Source organism: Nuphar pumila, chromosome 3, assembly GCF_984573655.1.
Source record: "Nuphar pumila chromosome 3, dmNupPumi1.hap1.1, whole genome shotgun sequence".
NCBI lineage: Eukaryota > Viridiplantae > Streptophyta > Magnoliopsida > Nymphaeales > Nymphaeaceae > Nuphar > Nuphar pumila.
In genome coordinates, this window is record NC_143251.1 from 141,674,622 (window position 1) to 141,692,442 (window position 17,821).

Below are 17,821 nucleotides of genomic sequence, written 5' to 3' on the forward strand. Positions count from 1 at the left end.
ACCCAAATCCTCTTGAGATATTAGCCCGTGGGCAAGGAACCTGAAAAAAAAAACTGTTTTTATGCCAAGGAAATTGTGTAGTTGGCAGGAGCTGTCAGTGCACGTCTCCCTCTGGTGGGACGTTGCAGGTTCAAAACCCCAGTGCTACATTGAATAGTAACTGGTGGGGTCCGCCCAACCCCAGCTTGCCTTTAAAAAAAAAAAATTAAGTAAAAAAAAAGGAAAGTCCCACGATCTTTTGTTCTTCATGCTAAATGGTAAAACTGCATGTGTTTTGTCCTAATATGGATCCATAAATGAGACCCACAGCTTCTCCAATTTAACACGTTTACCCATTACGAGAAGTACCCAGAAATGGATTCGGAGTCAACGCAACAAACAACTTGGATTAGATCACCTACACCCCCTCATGATTAGGGTTCAGCCCCCCAAAGGGCCATGTTATTGTAAAGGATCCAGCATGATACATCATCATGGGTAGGGGTGTTAATGGATCGGGTATGACTCGATCCCAACCGGTATCTGATCCTATAGCGCTCAGGGTTTGGTTACAAAGAAAGAGGTCTGATTATCTATTCGGGTCAGAGTCAAGATGTATGATTATTAAATGGGTCAGGTATGGTTAATTTGATTTTATACCAAACCTAGATCTGACCTGAGTTTCGATTATGATATGCAATTCAATGTAAAAAGCTTAAAAAATATTATTTTGCTAGGTATGGACTGGGTCTGATTTATGTAGTTCTTATCGGATCCGGGTTTGGTTTTTCATACAAAAAATCTGTTTGGACCCAAATCCGGTTCAGATACCCACATCATTTTATCGGATCCAGGTTTAGACCCACCCATTTTTACGATGGTTCAACCCGTTTGACACCCCTAATCATGCATGTGCATACATCCATGGACCATGGCCGCCTTGTGTATACTCAATAAATTCCTAAGTACATAGCCGTCCATCTCTAAGATGGACGGTCCAAGTAGACCGAGTTATTGTACCCTATTACAATCACTGAACTGTAAACAGGCAGTCATGACAGCTATATGTAATGTAGCTAACACCAGTTTTTCTATGTAATTAAAAAAACTTGTAGATGCATTTATCATTGCTTATTTATTAAGAATATATATTTACATAAAAAATAATTTAATAAAAAATTTGATTTCCTTATCATCGAATTTTAGTGCAATATAAACTATTTTGATTAAAATACATTTGAACATGAAAAATGTTTATATTTCATACAAAGTAAATTACATAAAATATATTTATAAATTTATATTAACCAAACAACTACAACTATTTTCTTTAACTCTTTAAAGATGGTTAAGAGATTAAGGCTGGTTAGGGCCGGTCTATTACTTGTGCCGCCGGTTGCCAAACTTGACAAGCAAGGTTGATACTTGGATCCATCCATCTAGGAGATGAACGGTCCCAGACTCCTAATAGCCAAAACCTTTTTTTCTTTTAATTTATTTGGCTGCTGCATGCTATCAGAATTGGTAAGTTAAGATTTAAGAGATATGGCGGGACCCTGGCCACCAGACTTTTGGGATTGGGGTGGGTTTGGAGGGTTTTGGCAGGTAAAGCCACATGCTCATTGGGAGTTAATGAGGCTCATTCTGACTCAGACACGCCCACCCATCAATCACCTTCCTGATATTACCTTGGAAAAGGTTAAAGTAGAGAGAGAGAGAGAGAGAGAGGAGGGGAAGGAAAAGCAAGCGAGAGGGGGAAGGGAGAGGGCAGGAATGAGCGAGCCTTCCCATTGATTGTGAGGACCAAAGAGAAAGGAAAAGGTTAGAGAGAGAGAGAGAGAGAGAACCAAACGAAGCCAGGGAAGGGAGATGGCAGAAAGGAGACTGAGCGAGCCTCCCCACTGATTGAGGACCAAACAGAAGAGAGAGAGAGAGTCAAAGCAAAGCAAACGAAGCCAGAGAAGGGAGGTAGGAGAAAGGAGGGAGCTTCCCCATTGATTGTGAGGACCAAACAGGCCAGGCAGAAACTCCATGACCATCCCCACCTTCTCACCCCTCTGAAAGCAAAGGGGGGGAGCCCAGAAGAAGGGGAGGCACGGAAAAGAGGGAGTTATAGTTGAGAGGGTTTTCTCATGGGTAGCTCATCAGACGATCTGCTAAAGAAAATCCAAGAGCTCGAAGCTGGGCAAGCTCAGCTGAAGCAGGAGATGTCCAAATTGATGGTCAGCAAGGAGGGGAAGCCAGACAACCACCACCAAAGATCCCATTCTGTTTCACCGCAGAGGTCGAGATTGTCGGGCTTAAACCGCAAGGGCATCGATGATTTCCGACAGAGGAAGGGGTCTTCATCGCTTCGGCATTCGTCGCCGCTGAGCCGGAGCGCCGGTGGCTCTCCTTCCGGCTCCAAACTCCAGTATGGGGCAGCTGTTCAGTTTAAGGATAAGCAGTGGCTGAACATTCTGCAGTCCATGGGTCAGTCGGTTCATGTGTGCGATCTCTCTGGCCGGATAATTTACTGGTTAGAGCTTTCAATTTCCTAGTTAGTTATTGTGCTCGCCTGCGCCTTTCTTGATTTTCCTGTGTTTCATTGATTGCTTTGGAAATTTTTATAGCTTTGTAGTGCTTTTGATTTCGAGGTATCGTTGAATTGCTTTGGAATAGAGATGCATAACTCGTTTCTGTAGCATGTTAAGTGAAAATTTTATCATGATCATTGATGGGTATCTCTCATTTGTCCGATTTTCTTGAACTAATTGAGGTTTTTGTCTCATTTGTCCGATTTTCTTGAACTAATTGAGGTTTTTGAAGCAACCATATGCATTTGATGCATGTATTGATTGCGTTGGATCAGCAGCCTTCGATTCGTTAGGTCTATGACCAACCATGGTTGTCTAATTGATGCCACGAATTGTAAATGATGGACTCTTCAAAGCCAAATGTTGCCATGTTGAAGCCTACAGGGGCTCCGCCTTCCTGGCTAGGGGCGACTGTGGTTTGTCATCTGACACGGGGTGGCCTGGGTTCTAAACCCATGGGGGTGTCCCTTGCTGCAAGGTTGAAGCTGGGTGTGCTCCCCAGTGGGCAGAGAGAGCCTCAAGTGTTTTATTGAATGGAGGCTTGTCTATGTGTGGTTGATGATGAGGATGTTTTCCCTTTGGCCTAGCCAAGTTAGGTGTATCATGTCCAATTCTTCACCTAACATAGGTGAAATGCCTATGCGTCCGGAGAGGCCTTCAACAGGTCAGGTGAGGATGATGGCTTTTCTTGATACAACGGGTCTCACCTTTTTGAAGGCCCATTTGTACCTGCATATGGAGAAGTCAGGAGAGACTATAAGTTGATGCCATTGTCTTACATATCACCAATATTTTTTTTTCTAAAAATTGCAATATTGCTGCACATGTGATAAAGAAAGGATTAAATGGTGAAATATTGACATTTTTAAAAATATTAGGGATTTGAAAATATTGTGTTATTATTCATTTTTTACTATTTTTTCATATTTTAATCATGATTTTCTCTTTATTTATGCTGTTCATATTTAATAAACTTTCTTTTCTTATGTTTTTGCAGATGATTACTATAACCTATTCTTTTCTATTTTAATGTATTTTTTGTGTTTTTTCATTTTCTAAGTGCTGAATTTTCCCAAAAAAGGTTCTGAGATTTATCAAAGATTCCACAATATAACCTGAGATTTTTGCTTGCCAAAATATAGCCGAGCCGATGTATGCGACTGTGTTTGATGCTTAAGATTAGGCAGATGTATGGAAGTATGGATGGGAAAAAGTGCAGCTACCTGTGAAACCCTTTTTGAATATACACGAAGAGAGAATTTCTGCTAAAGGTTGTGTGTCTGGCCCAATATGAGGCAGGAGAGGCGATGACCTTTTAATTAATTTGAGACTTGAGATCCATAGTTTGAATGATGGTCCCCTCTGTGGCCTACATTAAATCCTGCTGCATGGCAAAACACATCTATAACTAATTTTTGTGTTGGCCAGATTTTATGCATGCTCTCCTGTTGGTCTTCTCTCTCTGGTATATGATGCTGGTTGGTTCATTTTGGGCTTCATCATTCTGCTGTATGTCTTTATGTCAGACTAAGACTGGACTAAATTCTGACTTGGCATTAGATATGTGTTAGTCTAGTTAGCTCAACAGTTGCTAATTGATTTCTAGCACCATTAAAAGGTTTGTGTTTGGGTAATTTCAGTAGTTTAAGTTTAAGAGAGCCCTTAGATACTGCAATTTAGTCACTTGGAAAATTGGAATTACTGTTCTGTTTTTTTAGTGAACCTTAGTGTGTGATGGTACTGAGCTTTGCTGTTTTTTTTCTTTTCTCTGTTGAAGTTTCTTAAGTGTGTTCATGCTCAGAAAAGATTTATGGTTCCAGGAATCGGACTGCAGAAATCCTGTATGGCTATTCTGAATTAGAGGCACTTGGGCTTGATGCTGTTCAACTACTTGTTGACGCCCATGACTTTGGTATTGCAGACTACATAATTAACCAAATAAAAATGGGTGAAAGCTGGTCTGGTCAGTTTCCAGTCAAGAAGAAGTCAGGGGAGCGGTTTTCAGCTATTGTTTCAAATACTCCACTATATGATGATGATGGTAGATTAATTGGAATTATTTGTGTCTCAAATGATATACGTCCCTTTCAGGAAAATACAGTTGCACTGGATAGTTCTAAGCCTTCCACATCTGATTCCAGTCATGGATGGCCGTCAAGAAGCATTTTCACAAGCAAGCCTGCTGGTGATTCTCAGCAACCACTTCAAACTGCGATTGCATCAAAGATTTCAAATCTGGTGAGTGTAATGTGTGCACACATATGCATGCTTATCTATATACTATGTATCTATATGTGCATGCACATACATTCATAAGCGCATGTCTGTGTGTGATATCCCAAGAAATTTCTGCCTAGTATCTGAAGGATATTTTGGATTCTGATGTTTGGTCCCCTGGAGCAGGCTTCCAAGGTGACAAACAAAGTCCGTTCACATATGCGAATGAGTGAGAACACCACAGAACGTGAAAGTGGGAGTGTGGATGCCCACTCATCTGATCAGGGGTGTTCTGACATGACCTTGCTTCCTGACCAACGAGAAGATGCAACATCTAATGGAGCCAGTACTCCAAGAGGTGATGTTCCACAATCACATTTTAGTGTGCATAATCCTGCTAGTTCAGGGGAAAAGTCTCCAGGAAAAGGATGTAGATATTCTAGTGAGGAAGGGGAAGGGAAAACTGGCATTCACAAAATCTTAACTTCAAAAGCAGAGGCATGGATTTCAAGGAAGGGGATATCATGGCCTTGGAAAGGACATGAGCACGATGGAATAGAGTCAATGTCTCATGCTGCTTTCCCTCAGTTGAATACTGATCGTGAAAAGGATACAAGTTATCATAAGGCATGTGAACCTTGTGTTGCTCCTGAAAGCCAAGCGATTGAAAATAATCGGCAGACCAACAATGATGCTACAGGATCATGGTCCTCTGCGAATGTCAACAGCACAAGTAGTGCTAGCAGCAGTGGAAGTACAAGTAGCAGTGCTATACAAAAGTTGGACATGGAAACTGATTGTTTAGACTATGAGATTCTATGGGAAGACTTAATAATTGGCGAACAGATTGGGCAAGGTAAACAGTTTCAGAGAAACCTTTAGCCTCAATGGAAATATGTTTTTACTTTGTGGCAAAGGTGTAATTGTTACAAAACTTGGTACTGTACATGCTTATACATGTTGCTTTATTTTTTACTTTGTGATTTTGGGCGTGAACCATCATTAGAACACGATTCAGTTTCTAACTTTTGAATACCTGAAGCTCTTTATAACATGATTTCTAATCCACTATTAAGGACTTAAACAGAAAAAACATAGCATTAGTATATCACTTTCTTGTCATAGATGGAACTGAAATGCTTTTAGTTCTTGAGCTAAATAGGTAGTTTTTCAGTGGCTCTCAAATGACTTACCTCAAACCACACAACTTGGAATGCATAAAGTTATCCCAATACTTGATGAAGTCTTTTGTCTTTAATCTTTATTTGAAAGTTGAAACTATTTTTCTTTTTTCTTTTTTCTTTTTTGAAAAATAAACATTACATAGAAAAGAGAATTGAAGAAAAGAGGGTTTTTATTAGTTGAAAAACTTTGTTGTCCTTGCCAATATTCTTAAAGTATCAGAAGTTTTGTTTTTTCATGTCTTGTGTATATATTGTGATATTTACAAGAATTTCAATGTTTATCATCATGGTTTCTGTATGTTTTGAAACTCTATTACTTATTAGCATGCGTATCCTTTTTTGGCTTGAATTTTGACATAGGCATATGCTTTTATTTGATATCATCATTCAAAAATACTGAATTTTTTGAATGAACGAATGCTAGGTTAATTAGATGCATCTTGGACCGTGCCACTTGTTAGATGTGCATGTGAATTTAGTATCTTGTCTCCAAATGGTGATTGGTAAATGAAGATGCTAATCTCACGAGACCTTGTCAGAACACTGGGAAGTGTCTTGTACGTGCTTTAGTAGTGCTTATTCTTCAGGTCAGGCATGCTTCAATATGTACTTAATATTCATTCCAGGAAAGTTATCTTTTTTCTTTTCATGGTAGGCTTTTTAAAATTTTATATATATGAGGAATCTTTGAGAAAAGAAGAAGAATTTCAGAAGCACAGGTTGTCTTGATTTATGATAAATTCTTATGTTAGGCGTATGAATATCTTTGACTTGCAAAGGTTTCAAATTTTAGTATTTGTGTGAACATTTGATCAAGTTTTAATCATGTGTTTTCATTAGTCTCTTCAAATTTGTTGGCATGCTGTAATGGGCTTTCCATGTTTTCACATCCTTGTTAAATGCATTGAAGAGGAACCAAATCGGAAGTGTGACTCAAAATTTTAGGCAACTCAATTGTCTGTAGAATGTTGTTTTACCATGTCAATAACAATTTTGCTGCTTGTGTGTGATGGTTACTGATTTTAATTCTGCTGCTGTCTCTACCTACATATTTTTTGGACACTATTCTATAATTTCAGTTTTAATGCTTACCATTCTGTTTCCGATGTATCTTTCTCAGTACTTTCTTTATCTCTTTTTTTTTAAAGCTTTTAGTTCTTTGAGTCTGAGACATACATGGATTGTCAGTTTGAAATTGGCAGACCCTTGGTCAAATGAATGTATTTGTGACCTACTTTGACAGCTGGAATAAGTTGCAAGGGCTCTATTCTCACTCCAATGATGTCGTTGAAATTCACTTTTCTCCTAGACATCAAGATATATGCTGCATGCTTGAAACCTTGGGTGGAACTGTAGAGAAATGAGATCATTCAATCATTTGTGCTACCACTTGGTCTCTTGTTCCAGACCTGGCTCCTGTTTTCTTGAAGTAGATAGTTGTATACGAAAGATTCATGCTGTAATTTGAGGTTTAATTTAAATGGAAAAAACTGAGTTCAAAAGCTTTATGGTTTGAGACCTCAATTGAATGCTTAACAGCTTGTGATAGAGCAATCACCAGCAGCCTTACTTTAGCCATAATCCTTCATATGCAAGTGCAGAATTTTTTTGTACTATTACAAGGCACTTATAATATTTCATTTGCATCTATCTTGTGTTTAATCTATAATGTTTGATGAATGAACAGGTTCTTGTGGAAGTGTCTATCACGCCCTTTGGTATGGCTCGGTATGTATGTTGCTTTTTTTGTCTATTGGATGATTTAGAGGTTTTCCTTCCGAGTATGTCAAAATCAAAATGTATGCTCTCATGCTTTTCTATCCAATAAGTGGATCTCCAAATTTTGTGTTACAATACTCGGAAGCATGTGCATATGATTTAAATTTGTCAATTTGATATATCTCCTCAGAATTTCTATTTTTCTCATGAGAATCAACTCTCCTGCATTTACAGGATGTGGCAGTTAAAGTTTTTTCTAAGCAGGAGTATTCTGAGGAAGTCGTTGAGTCCTTCAGGCAAGAGGTACTAAGACGAGAATGTCCTTGTGACGACCTGATTTAGCATTACATCCATTACTATTTTACCATGTTGATGGTGCACTTTGGATCTGAATATCGCCAGATGGCAAAGTTTACTGTTCTTTTCATAATGTTTCCTGTAACTTTTTTCCTCTTTGCTTCTCATTGTTGATTGTAATATTGGTAAACTTCCCGATATGTTAAAATTTAGCAGGCTGTGGACACCTTGGCTATGTCTCTTCACTCTGCATAGAAGTTGCTAAATCAACATATATTTTATGAAGAGCCTAACCAGAACCTCGACAAATATTTTAGTATAACTACATTGAGCCAAATCTGTATTCTGTGTGTGTATGTGCGTGTGCATGCATGTGTGTGCATGCACATGCACATGGGTGTGGGCATGTGTGTGTAAGCAGTGTGTACTTTAAAGAGGCTAATGATTGAACAAAAAGGGGAAATGGTTCTGGATGAGATATGTCATAATCATTCAATTGGCAACTAGGTGAATCTAGTGCTCCACCATGTATGTTACCTTTACTTATGGTAGCTATGGCACTTACAGCTTAAATATATTATTGTGGCTTGTGTTATAAACTGATTGATTGGCTTCCATCAGAAGTGGGGGATTCTATGATGTTATTTGCCTCCTATAAAAGGTGAAGTGAAATGTTAAAGTGAACTGGGCAATGATTTTTGTATTTAAGCTGACAATAAAATATTTATAAATTAATTGTAAACAATATGTCAATATGAAACCAAGAGTGAAAAAGAAAAGGAAAAAGATGACCAAGAAGATTACCAGAAAAAAAATGGTCAATGAGATGTCAGACACACAAAGATGTAGCCGCAACTCACCCCTATTCTAAAGGGTCCTTGTTGCATCTGCTACATGATGACTTATTGATATTGGAACTTAGAAAGTGCCATCACCCTATATAAATTCTATGTACAACTATCCTGAATATGTCAAATTTTCACTTCTCATTCTTGTAAAATAGATTGCAAGATGCAGAGAAATCCTTGTGAGTATCCTCTTCCACATCAAGGAAGAACTTGCTGAGCTATTCAGAATTTCTTTCTGAATTTTATCACATTTTAACTTTCATATGAATCAGCACAAAATGTTGAGGTAGGTCATAATAGTCATATACTGATGATGTTACAGATTCTAATCTTGTCATAAGTATACTCTTGTCAACGCTGTTTAACTTACAGAAGGCACTTGTAAGGATAGTCATCAAAAGTTCAAAACAGATACTATTCTGTTCAAGCTTCATAAAATGTATGAAACTCTAGGGATCATAGAATTTCTAAGGATGACTTCATCAAAGAAAAAAATTATATTGACTGTTCAAGAGAACCTTTTTGTTGAAATTCAATTATGAGTTGTCAAGGATATCACTATGCCTCTATCTTGTTTCAAATGCTGAATTTGGTGTCCAAGTTTTGCTGTTCATTTAAATATGCTGTTTCAGTGAAAAGAAAATGGATTCCATACCCATTCTTTTGGAGTTTTTTTTAGTTCCATTTCATACTAAAGGTTTTCTTTGTTTTAATTCATGAAGGTCTCTCTTATGAAGAGGTTGCGGCATCCAAACATCCTACTTTTTATGGGGGCAGTGACTTCTCCTGAACGCCTTTGCATCGTCACAGAGTTCTTGCCACGGTTCATTCTTGATTTTTCCTTTTATACTGTGCATGTCTAAGTGCTAAATTTTTCATTTCACTGTGACTCATTTTGGGCATGTATGTAACTCATATGTTCTTAATCTATTATTTTATTATGACAGTATGGTTCTACTCCCAATATTATTATCTCATCCACTCCATTTTCAACCTTAAATGTAATATTTGAAGCCTTTTTGTACACTATTTTCTTTTTGAAATGCTTCTGCCTTTCAAAGCCTTCATAACAAATTTTTCCATGGACTTAATGAATAGATTATATAGTACTGATACGTGGTATGTATTTCCCAGCTACAGAAATTGGACTCATCATCTTCCTTTAAGTTGTCACAATTCATATGTCTAGATTACACATTTATTACACGTAAAGTGTGAGTTGAGGGATGTGGTCTCCATGTGTCTAACCACATTTGTCTTGCATGAAAGCTGTATTCAAACAAGAAATGTGGTGTGGTGTAAGGACCGTAACATTAAAATAAGATGATAACATCCAAGCAACTTGACCTTGCTTAGAAAGAACTTCTCTTCATGCAAGCTTCCTAAACTTCTCTTATTGAAGGTTTCCTATCTTTAAGACGCAATGCTGGGTAAAGGTTTTATGCTGATTCATCTCAGAGTCATGAAGCTCTAAATTGACAAGTGACATGGTCACCTTAAATTGGACGGCATCTTATAATCTACTTCCTGGAGATTCTTTTGAAGCAACCTTGGTTGCTTATGCATTTTAGAAACAACCAAGAATGATAAATTCATTGTTATTGGTAAAATTAGCATGAGTATTAGACAGGCGAAATCTTCACAGTAGGTCTACTCATATTGATTTATGAAGGCATCCTACATGCATTTAGCTTGATTGCCAATAAATGTCAATCATATTTTAATCTTTTCTATTCAAAGAAAACTGAACATCATAAAATAACAGGAGTTTTACAGTGTCTTGTATTGACTTGCATTGTTTTTTTTTATTTCTTTTTTCTTTTCCAAATGCAGTGGAAGCTTATTCCGTTTGCTCCAAAGAAACACTGCTAAGTTGGATTGGAGACGGCGCGTTCACATGGCATTGGATATTGTAAGTGTTTTCATGCTTATGACTTTCTGCAACATAATTTTGCCCATTATTGATCTCGTCTGTATCATTTACCACAGTACTACTCTTTACATGTTTTGTGTGTAATCTCCCCTTCAGGTCCTGTTTGCATGTAGTGTAATATAATGGTGAAATTGATAGTTGAACAGGAAACGACCATTCATGATAGGAATATGTTTATGAGAGGGCATTTGTTGATAAGAAGGGTTTCATGAGTTCTTGAAGATTCGGGAGAAAACTTGTGAACAACTTGAACAAGTTTTTGCTTTATCATTATAATCCTGTTCAAGGTTGAATGAGCATGAAGGAAGAAGAGTTCGTTATGTAGCAACTAAATTATACTCTTATAAACTCCACACACACATACACACATGCATGCATATGAATAAAAGCTTTTGTGTGCTACTGTATCATCTACCACTCTTTTTGAAGAGCTATCATGAGGACTCAAGCAATGTGCAATTTGATTTAGAATATGATTAATTATATTTCTGCATCTTTGGTTCTCATCTGTAAACTGTTTTCTGCCTTAATATGTTTGTTCTATCATAAAGATTGAGATTAGATGAGGTTTAGATGGTATTTGTTTTGTGGCAATATTTAGTGGGAGTAAGACTATCAATAAGATGATTATTGAGGGAGATTTGCGAAGGAAATGCAACATGCTGTGGCCAAACCAGTAGCTGTCCTTGTCTGCTTTTCTTTCATCAAGGAATGCTTTAAGCTTTTCAAAAATCTTCTTCACAAGTGTCTTACACAACAAAAGATAGGTGTGAGATATTGATTGACTTGCTAGCATTGATTTGATTAAGATTATTCTTTCATCTAAAGGGGTGTATCTTGTTTTCCATGTTTGGATTCTTGCATGTTATTTTTTTGTCTTTTCTTACATACAGTAGCATCCTAAGGTATTTTAATGGAAGAATCACAATTTGGCAAGCAGAGATGTTGGCTATGGTTGCTTCCATCTCTCATGAAAGTGAAAAGAAAGAAGTATGCATCTATTGCCATTGGATTTCAATTTCTACCAGACGGATGACAAAATCCCTTCTTTTCAATAAGAACAGGATCTTCCAATGGTTGACTAGGTGGTTTCCAAAGAAGGCTTCTAATAATTTTTTTAGTGTGATAAATCAACTTGAGAATGAAAAAGCTGGAGTTGCAGGTGGGAAGGCTTGTGAGAGATGCTTTAACATATAGGACACCATACTTCAGTTTCCCCTTTAAGCCAAATAAGAAACGTGATTATGTGAGAAAGGTAACTGAGCAATGGATGGCTATAAATGCCCTATTGTTCAGAGATGCCTTCCTATGCTTAAGGCAAATGGCACTTTGCCAGCACGATGAATAAAATGTTTGTCAATGTAGGCCTAATGGTTCATGTTGAAAATTTGATCGTTTTGGATTCATGAAAATGTAAGATACTGGCAGTTGATAGTAAAGTCATTATGGTTTCTTTTATCTTAACCAAGCATCGTAGGTACAATTTCACATGCTTGCTGTCTTTGGGAAAGGAAAAGAAAAAAAATGAGTACCAAGTGCAAATGACCATATGATGCCACATGCCGTTGCAAATTTACCTTATGCCATAATCACTATTTCTGATCTGTTTGTAATCTTATACTCTGTTTCCACTATCTAATTACATCATCTTTTAACTCTTGTGCAGGCACGGGGTATGAACTATCTGCATCATTGCAATCCTCCTATCATTCATCGGGATTTAAAATCATCAAACTTGCTAGTTGACAGAAATTGGACTGTAAAGGTGTGTTTTATTTCTGACCTACTGAATAATTTGCTTTATGTGCATAAAGATTGTGATTATTCTGTTAAACAGGTTGGGGATTTTGGTTTATCACGTCTGAAACATGAGACATACTTGACCACAAAGAGTGGTAAAGGAACGGTAATCTACACTAGCTTCTTATTCATTCCCAATGGGGTATACAGTTCTTTATGCAAATATTAGGCTACACTTGCAAGCAAGACTTGAACTCTTTTAACATAACTTTTTTTTCTATATGTAGCCACAATGGATGGCTCCAGAGGTTCTTCGCAATGAGCCCTCAGATGAGAAGTAGGTCCTTTTTTCCATTGCTTACAATCTCCAGAAAAATCTTCAAACTTCAAATTAAGTTTACATTGCCTTGTATAGTTAAATCAGTTGTACAAGACTGTAAATTGTCTTATGTGGCTGTTTAGGTCTGATGTGTACAGCTATGGGGTAATACTGTGGGAGCTAGTCATGGAGAAGATACCCTGGGATAACCTTAACTCAATGCAGGTATATACATATATAAAGATCTTTTTCCTGCCGACTTACTACCCAAGTGCTTCTTTGTGTCTTGCTGGAATCTAGAAAACTATCAAATATATTGTAGAAAAGCATGTTCTAGACTATGTCACAGGGATTCGGCTAGCAGGGTGTCGCACCCGCGTCGATGTGACTCGACGCGGGTGTGGGTGCGGCACCGGGTGCGGTCAACCCGACCCAGGGTGCGTTGACCGCACCCAGGGTCATTTCGGTCCATTTTTTGGATTTTAAAAAAAAAATTGCCCTATGAAATGGGCTGCGGAATTTAAAAAAAAAAGAAATAATAATCGCTCTTGAAAGCATTAACGATAAAATCGTGATATGCTGAAAATATCGCTTTCTACTTGTTATGTAGCAGAAAATTGCTGTGTCCAATATGGAATTAAACTTTTTAGAAATCAGAGTTAATTAATATGCATTAAGTAATGTGCATCATTTTAGGCTAATTAATTGTTGGTTTAGATGGTTTTCCATAAAACAAACTTTGGAAAGTAGTAACTCATTAAGAAAAGAAAAAAACGTTCAAAATTCGAAGCCTTGGGAAGTGGAACTCAATTACTTTGATTGAGTGTTTTCGAGTAAAGCCTTTAATATGGCATATAGCTTGGTTTTTTCTTTTCCAATTTAGCCTTTTATGTTTTAAGTATTAGTTTAATTACTGCTGGTGGTGATTTTGACTAAAAGAACGTGAGATTAAAAAAATTATTCAAAATTCACCGGGAAAACACGTGCAATAATTTCTCGTTTTAAACTTTTGTCACTATGATGTACACCTAAATTTATTTCTCGATTAATTTCAATTTTTTGTTATGATCAAAGTTTAAATTCCAACCTCGTTTGTCCAAAGCCTAGCCATATGATTATGGACGAACCATTGTCTACTTATGACGATTATACCAGGTATAGATCCGGGTTCAATTGATTTACATGAACCAGACCCTAATTATACCCGGTAAAATAATGTCAGCCAAATTTTGACCGATGAATCAATTGCACTATTGACTATTCAATTCATGTCAGCAAAATTTTGACCAATGAGAGGCTTGAGGTGTTTCTTTTCTTCCCAATCGGGTCAGGTGTTCGATCGACCTGAATCCATTTAATTAGTTTTGGTAGAAAGTTTCAGATCCGATTCTCGTAAGCAGGTACATCTGTGCTGCATGGGACTTGTCACTTTTTTTCCAAACGAGTTCTTGAGAATTGTGGTGAAAAATAAAGGCCGTGATGGGTTTAGGAAGTTGGAATCGCTAGATTCGTGAAAGTAGAAAATTCATGTTTGCCATTTTCTCCTCTTTTTTTTTAAAGTCTGACTCGTGGCTCCTAATAAACGGCGAAACCACTTGTATTAAAGGACCAGAAGAGGCAACCAAGTGCCCACAAAGCAATAAGAAGCCCCCGCCTCTTCACTTGGGCAGCTTTCGATATGGGCATTTGCAAGGACTCCTCACCGCACCGGGGGGAACCCCCGGACCCCCCTTCTCTCTCTCTCTCTCTATATATATATATATATATATATTGTTTTTTGTATTTTTTATTTTTGCCGCACCCCCGCACCCGGGTTTTTTGGAAGTGCCGCATCCCCGCACCCGCACCCATGTGACATAGGTTCTAGATATTCATTATTCTCCTATCAACTCTTGAAACTTAGAACTTTTTGTTGGAGAAAAGAAGCTATGGTTATAGTACCTCCACACTGAACGCAAAGTTCTCAACATCAACCCTGTGGAAGCCCTTCAATGTTTATGATCATCCCAGGGTATGATGAGATATAGCCAAGCCTTGTTCCAAAGTTCTTTCCTGTCCCTAGTCAACATAAATTTGGTGTTGAAGCTATATGTATCTAGTCTTATGCATGATTTCCCTGAAGTTTTGAGGTGATTTTAAGTTGTTACTGTAATGAAATGGTAGGCTCCACTAATGCACTTGAATCTACTCAAAAGGAAGTATCTAAAAGATACTTTAGACAAGACCCATAAAAGGGTATAAATGGAAAAGCATAAAAATAAATAACACTTTATTTATGAGAGCAAAATGCTTAAAAAGCATTTAGGGGAATGAATTACACAAGGGGATGCACCCCTATTTATACAAGAGTATTAAGGAGAGCTCATAAGGAGCTCTCCCTTTCTAGCTGTTGGAACTAGTCCAACGGCTAGAATTCTAGCCGTTGGACTAGTTCCAACAGCTAGAAAGTTGGTCAAGTTCCAAGCGGAACTTGACCAAACTAGATGTATCTAGTTCTACCAAAAACAAAAAGAAAAATTACAAAAAAATAAAAAAGTATAAATACAAAAATATATAATAATAATAGAATATTATTATTATTATTATATATGTGATGTTTACATTTTAACAGTTATTTCATATCAAGTTTGTCCGAATGTTCTTTTCCAGGTTAGATTTTACAGGAGTCGCACCTTCATGAAAAAATTACTTTGAGGGTGTATGTAATTTGTGCTTCATCACATTTGAGTCATACATCTCTGATGAGTATCATGGGTCAGGAGAAGCCGATATCTCACCTACCAGGACCCATTATTGCCTTAATGTGGACACTCAGTCCTTGATATGGGGAAATTGGAACTGGATTATGGGATACTAAATCAAGTGCATGTACCCAAAAAACTAATGAAGATATGGGTATTTAACTTTTTATCACATTTGATCAGGATCTGAACCCATTCTGATCGGGTATCTGTCTTTTTCTATCAGATCTGAATCTAAATCTGATACAAACACTTGAGTTAAGTAGGTAGCCTGTATCCAGACAAATGGTCCCAGTTGAGACCTGTTTAGAGCTGTCTCAATTTGAGAAAGCCAAGCTAAGTCAGACCAACTATTGAGAAGGCGGGTTTTTAAAGTTCCTTGCAACTGTCCTGTTCTGTATCTTGCAGATTTGAACTCCCTTAGTGAATAAACCTTGCAGGTTATAGGAGCTGTAGGATTCATGAATCAGCGGTTAGAGCTTCCAAGTAACTTGGATCCCCAATGGGTTTCGATGATTGAAAGCTGCTGGCACAGGTATAGATTTCCCATTCCTTAGCCGGAAAGATATGTCAATGCTTTTATAACCAAGGTGTTCATTTTTTTTCACCACTGACATGTTCGTGCACTTAATATGCAGTGATCCGCAATGTCGGCCAACATTTCAGGAACTACTAGAAAGACTGAAGGAGTTGCAGCGGCAATATGCTGTGACACGTTCTCAGCCTGGAGATTCTCAGCAAAAAGAGTTGTGACAATGCAGTCCTGAATTCCAACTTTAGGAAAGCCATTTTTTGGTGCACTTCAGCAACCTACATTAGAAATGGGGCATGCCTCAACTGAATTGAGTTCGTGCAGTCAGACTACAGGGTATTTTTCCAGTATTATTTTTTGATCAGGGGTGCTGAGAGGGCCAACACAGTCAACTTCCCATGCACAAAATATTGTACTGCTCGAGATGCACGATCAGAGAGAGTAAGCCATGTCTAGCATTGTTGGTACTCTTTTCTGTAAGATATGTGAGCACAAGCAAGTAGTGTGTATGTGCTACAAAATTCTATTTTGTGTTTGTTGCCATTGGGCAAGCATTGTTCGTACTCCATTCTGTAAGATATGTAAGCACAAGCAACTCCGTCTATGTACACAATTTATTTTGTTGCTTTTGTAGCTAAATTTGCACTTGTGCCTGTTTTCGTAACTTGCACTTGTAGTAATGTTACAGATTTTAATTCATTTGTGTTTCATGTATTTTTGTCTTTGCCAGATGATTTGAATAATATTTCTAAGTTGGAAAAAGGAAAAAGGAAAAAGGGATAGGTTCAGTGCCAGTCACCTGTACGGGGGGGGGGGGGGGGCTAAGCCAAGGGTGCGAGGTCCTCCCGGACTACCTGAGAGTACACCCATCTTTGACCTTGCAGCAATGGACGCCCTCCATGGCTTTAGAAGTTGTGATGTCCTGTCAACTTGGTGATGTTCACAAGTCGCCCCTACCAAATAAGCGGAGCCCTTATGGGGCAATATATGTTTCATGTTTTGTCTTTGCCTAATATTATGAAAAAATGATTTAAGCGAAAAAGGAATAATTTCAGTGTTACAAGTGCCTGTTTGTTTTAAGTATGGATTTTATGACAACCAGATGATAATGCATGCTAGCGACACAGTGCAGTTAGGTGGCATGGGATTCACGTGGCTTTGAATCGAAATTCATTGAAATTAGAATGAATTTTAGGTAACTAGAGTGTTACGTTACTTTGTAGGGTCAAGAATTTAACAAGCACTCTCACAAAGGAAGAATCGTTCTATAAGAAAATTAGGCAAAATTAGAGTTAACTGAATTACGATACATGTTGGAGGCCAGTTCATATAAGGATGTGCACATTCTTTGATGAGTCCAAATAATGTGAAGTGCATATATGGGAGATTTTGTGAAAACAAGTTGGTCTTGGAGCCAAATTGTAGCTATTTTAAGGGCCTGTTTGGGATCGGTAGATGGGATGGGCGTTCATGGAGTTTATGCATTTGAGGAAGTGGCAGCTGCTTTGCCAGCTAAGACCTCTAGGAGGTGGTAGCTGCCAAATCCATCCTTTAGTGTAAATACAAAGGAGAAAGGGCCTCACTTCCCATCCCAAATGCATAAACGCCCATCATAGCACCGATATTCCAAACAGAACAGCCATGGGTGTTTGACCAAGATTTTGCTTCGGGAACACCAAATGCATAAACGCCCATCCCACCGCTGAGATTCCAAACAGGTCCGAAGATAATTTGTG

The 17,821-nt window shown here is 37.9% G+C and overlaps 1 protein-coding gene across 2 annotated transcripts; it reads left to right on the forward strand.

Annotated features, from left to right (window-relative positions):
- The first annotated feature begins 1,685 nt into the window (after positions 1–1,685).
- LOC149844153 (uncharacterized) lies at positions 1,686–16,797 on the forward strand. 2 transcript variants are annotated; one of them, XM_090000351.1, is made up of 14 exons: positions 1,693–2,497; positions 4,376–4,793; positions 4,959–5,130; positions 5,269–5,628; positions 7,644–7,684; positions 7,910–7,978; positions 9,543–9,643; positions 10,654–10,732; positions 12,420–12,518; positions 12,591–12,659; positions 12,781–12,830; positions 12,956–13,037; positions 15,994–16,088; positions 16,192–16,797. In XM_090000351.1, the coding sequence occupies exons 1-14, from the start codon at positions 2,112–2,114 to the stop codon at positions 16,304–16,306; spliced, it is 2,136 nt and encodes a 711-aa protein (XP_089856477.1). In that variant the 5' UTR covers positions 1,693–2,111; the 3' UTR covers positions 16,307–16,797. The 2 variants fall into 2 exon arrangements, with proteins under 2 accessions (XP_089856476.1, XP_089856477.1); XM_090000350.1 differs by having other exon boundaries at positions 1,686–2,497; positions 4,959–5,628.
- Positions 16,798–17,821: the final 1,024 nt, after the last annotated feature.

What these genes read in the sequence shown, in the direction of transcription:
- LOC149844153 (XM_090000350.1), top strand. Translation starts at nt 2,112, where the DNA reads ATGGGTAGCTCATCAGACGATCTGCTAAAGAAAATCCAAGAGCTCGAA. An exon ending in TGGCGAACAGATTGGGCAAG is followed by an intron (nt 5,629 to 7,643) that starts GTAAACAGTTTC and finishes ATGAATGAACAG; the next exon opens with GTTCTTGTGGAAGTGTCTAT. An exon ending in TTGAGTCCTTCAGGCAAGAG is followed by an intron (nt 7,979 to 9,542) that starts GTACTAAGACGA and finishes TAATTCATGAAG; the next exon opens with GTCTCTCTTATGAAGAGGTT.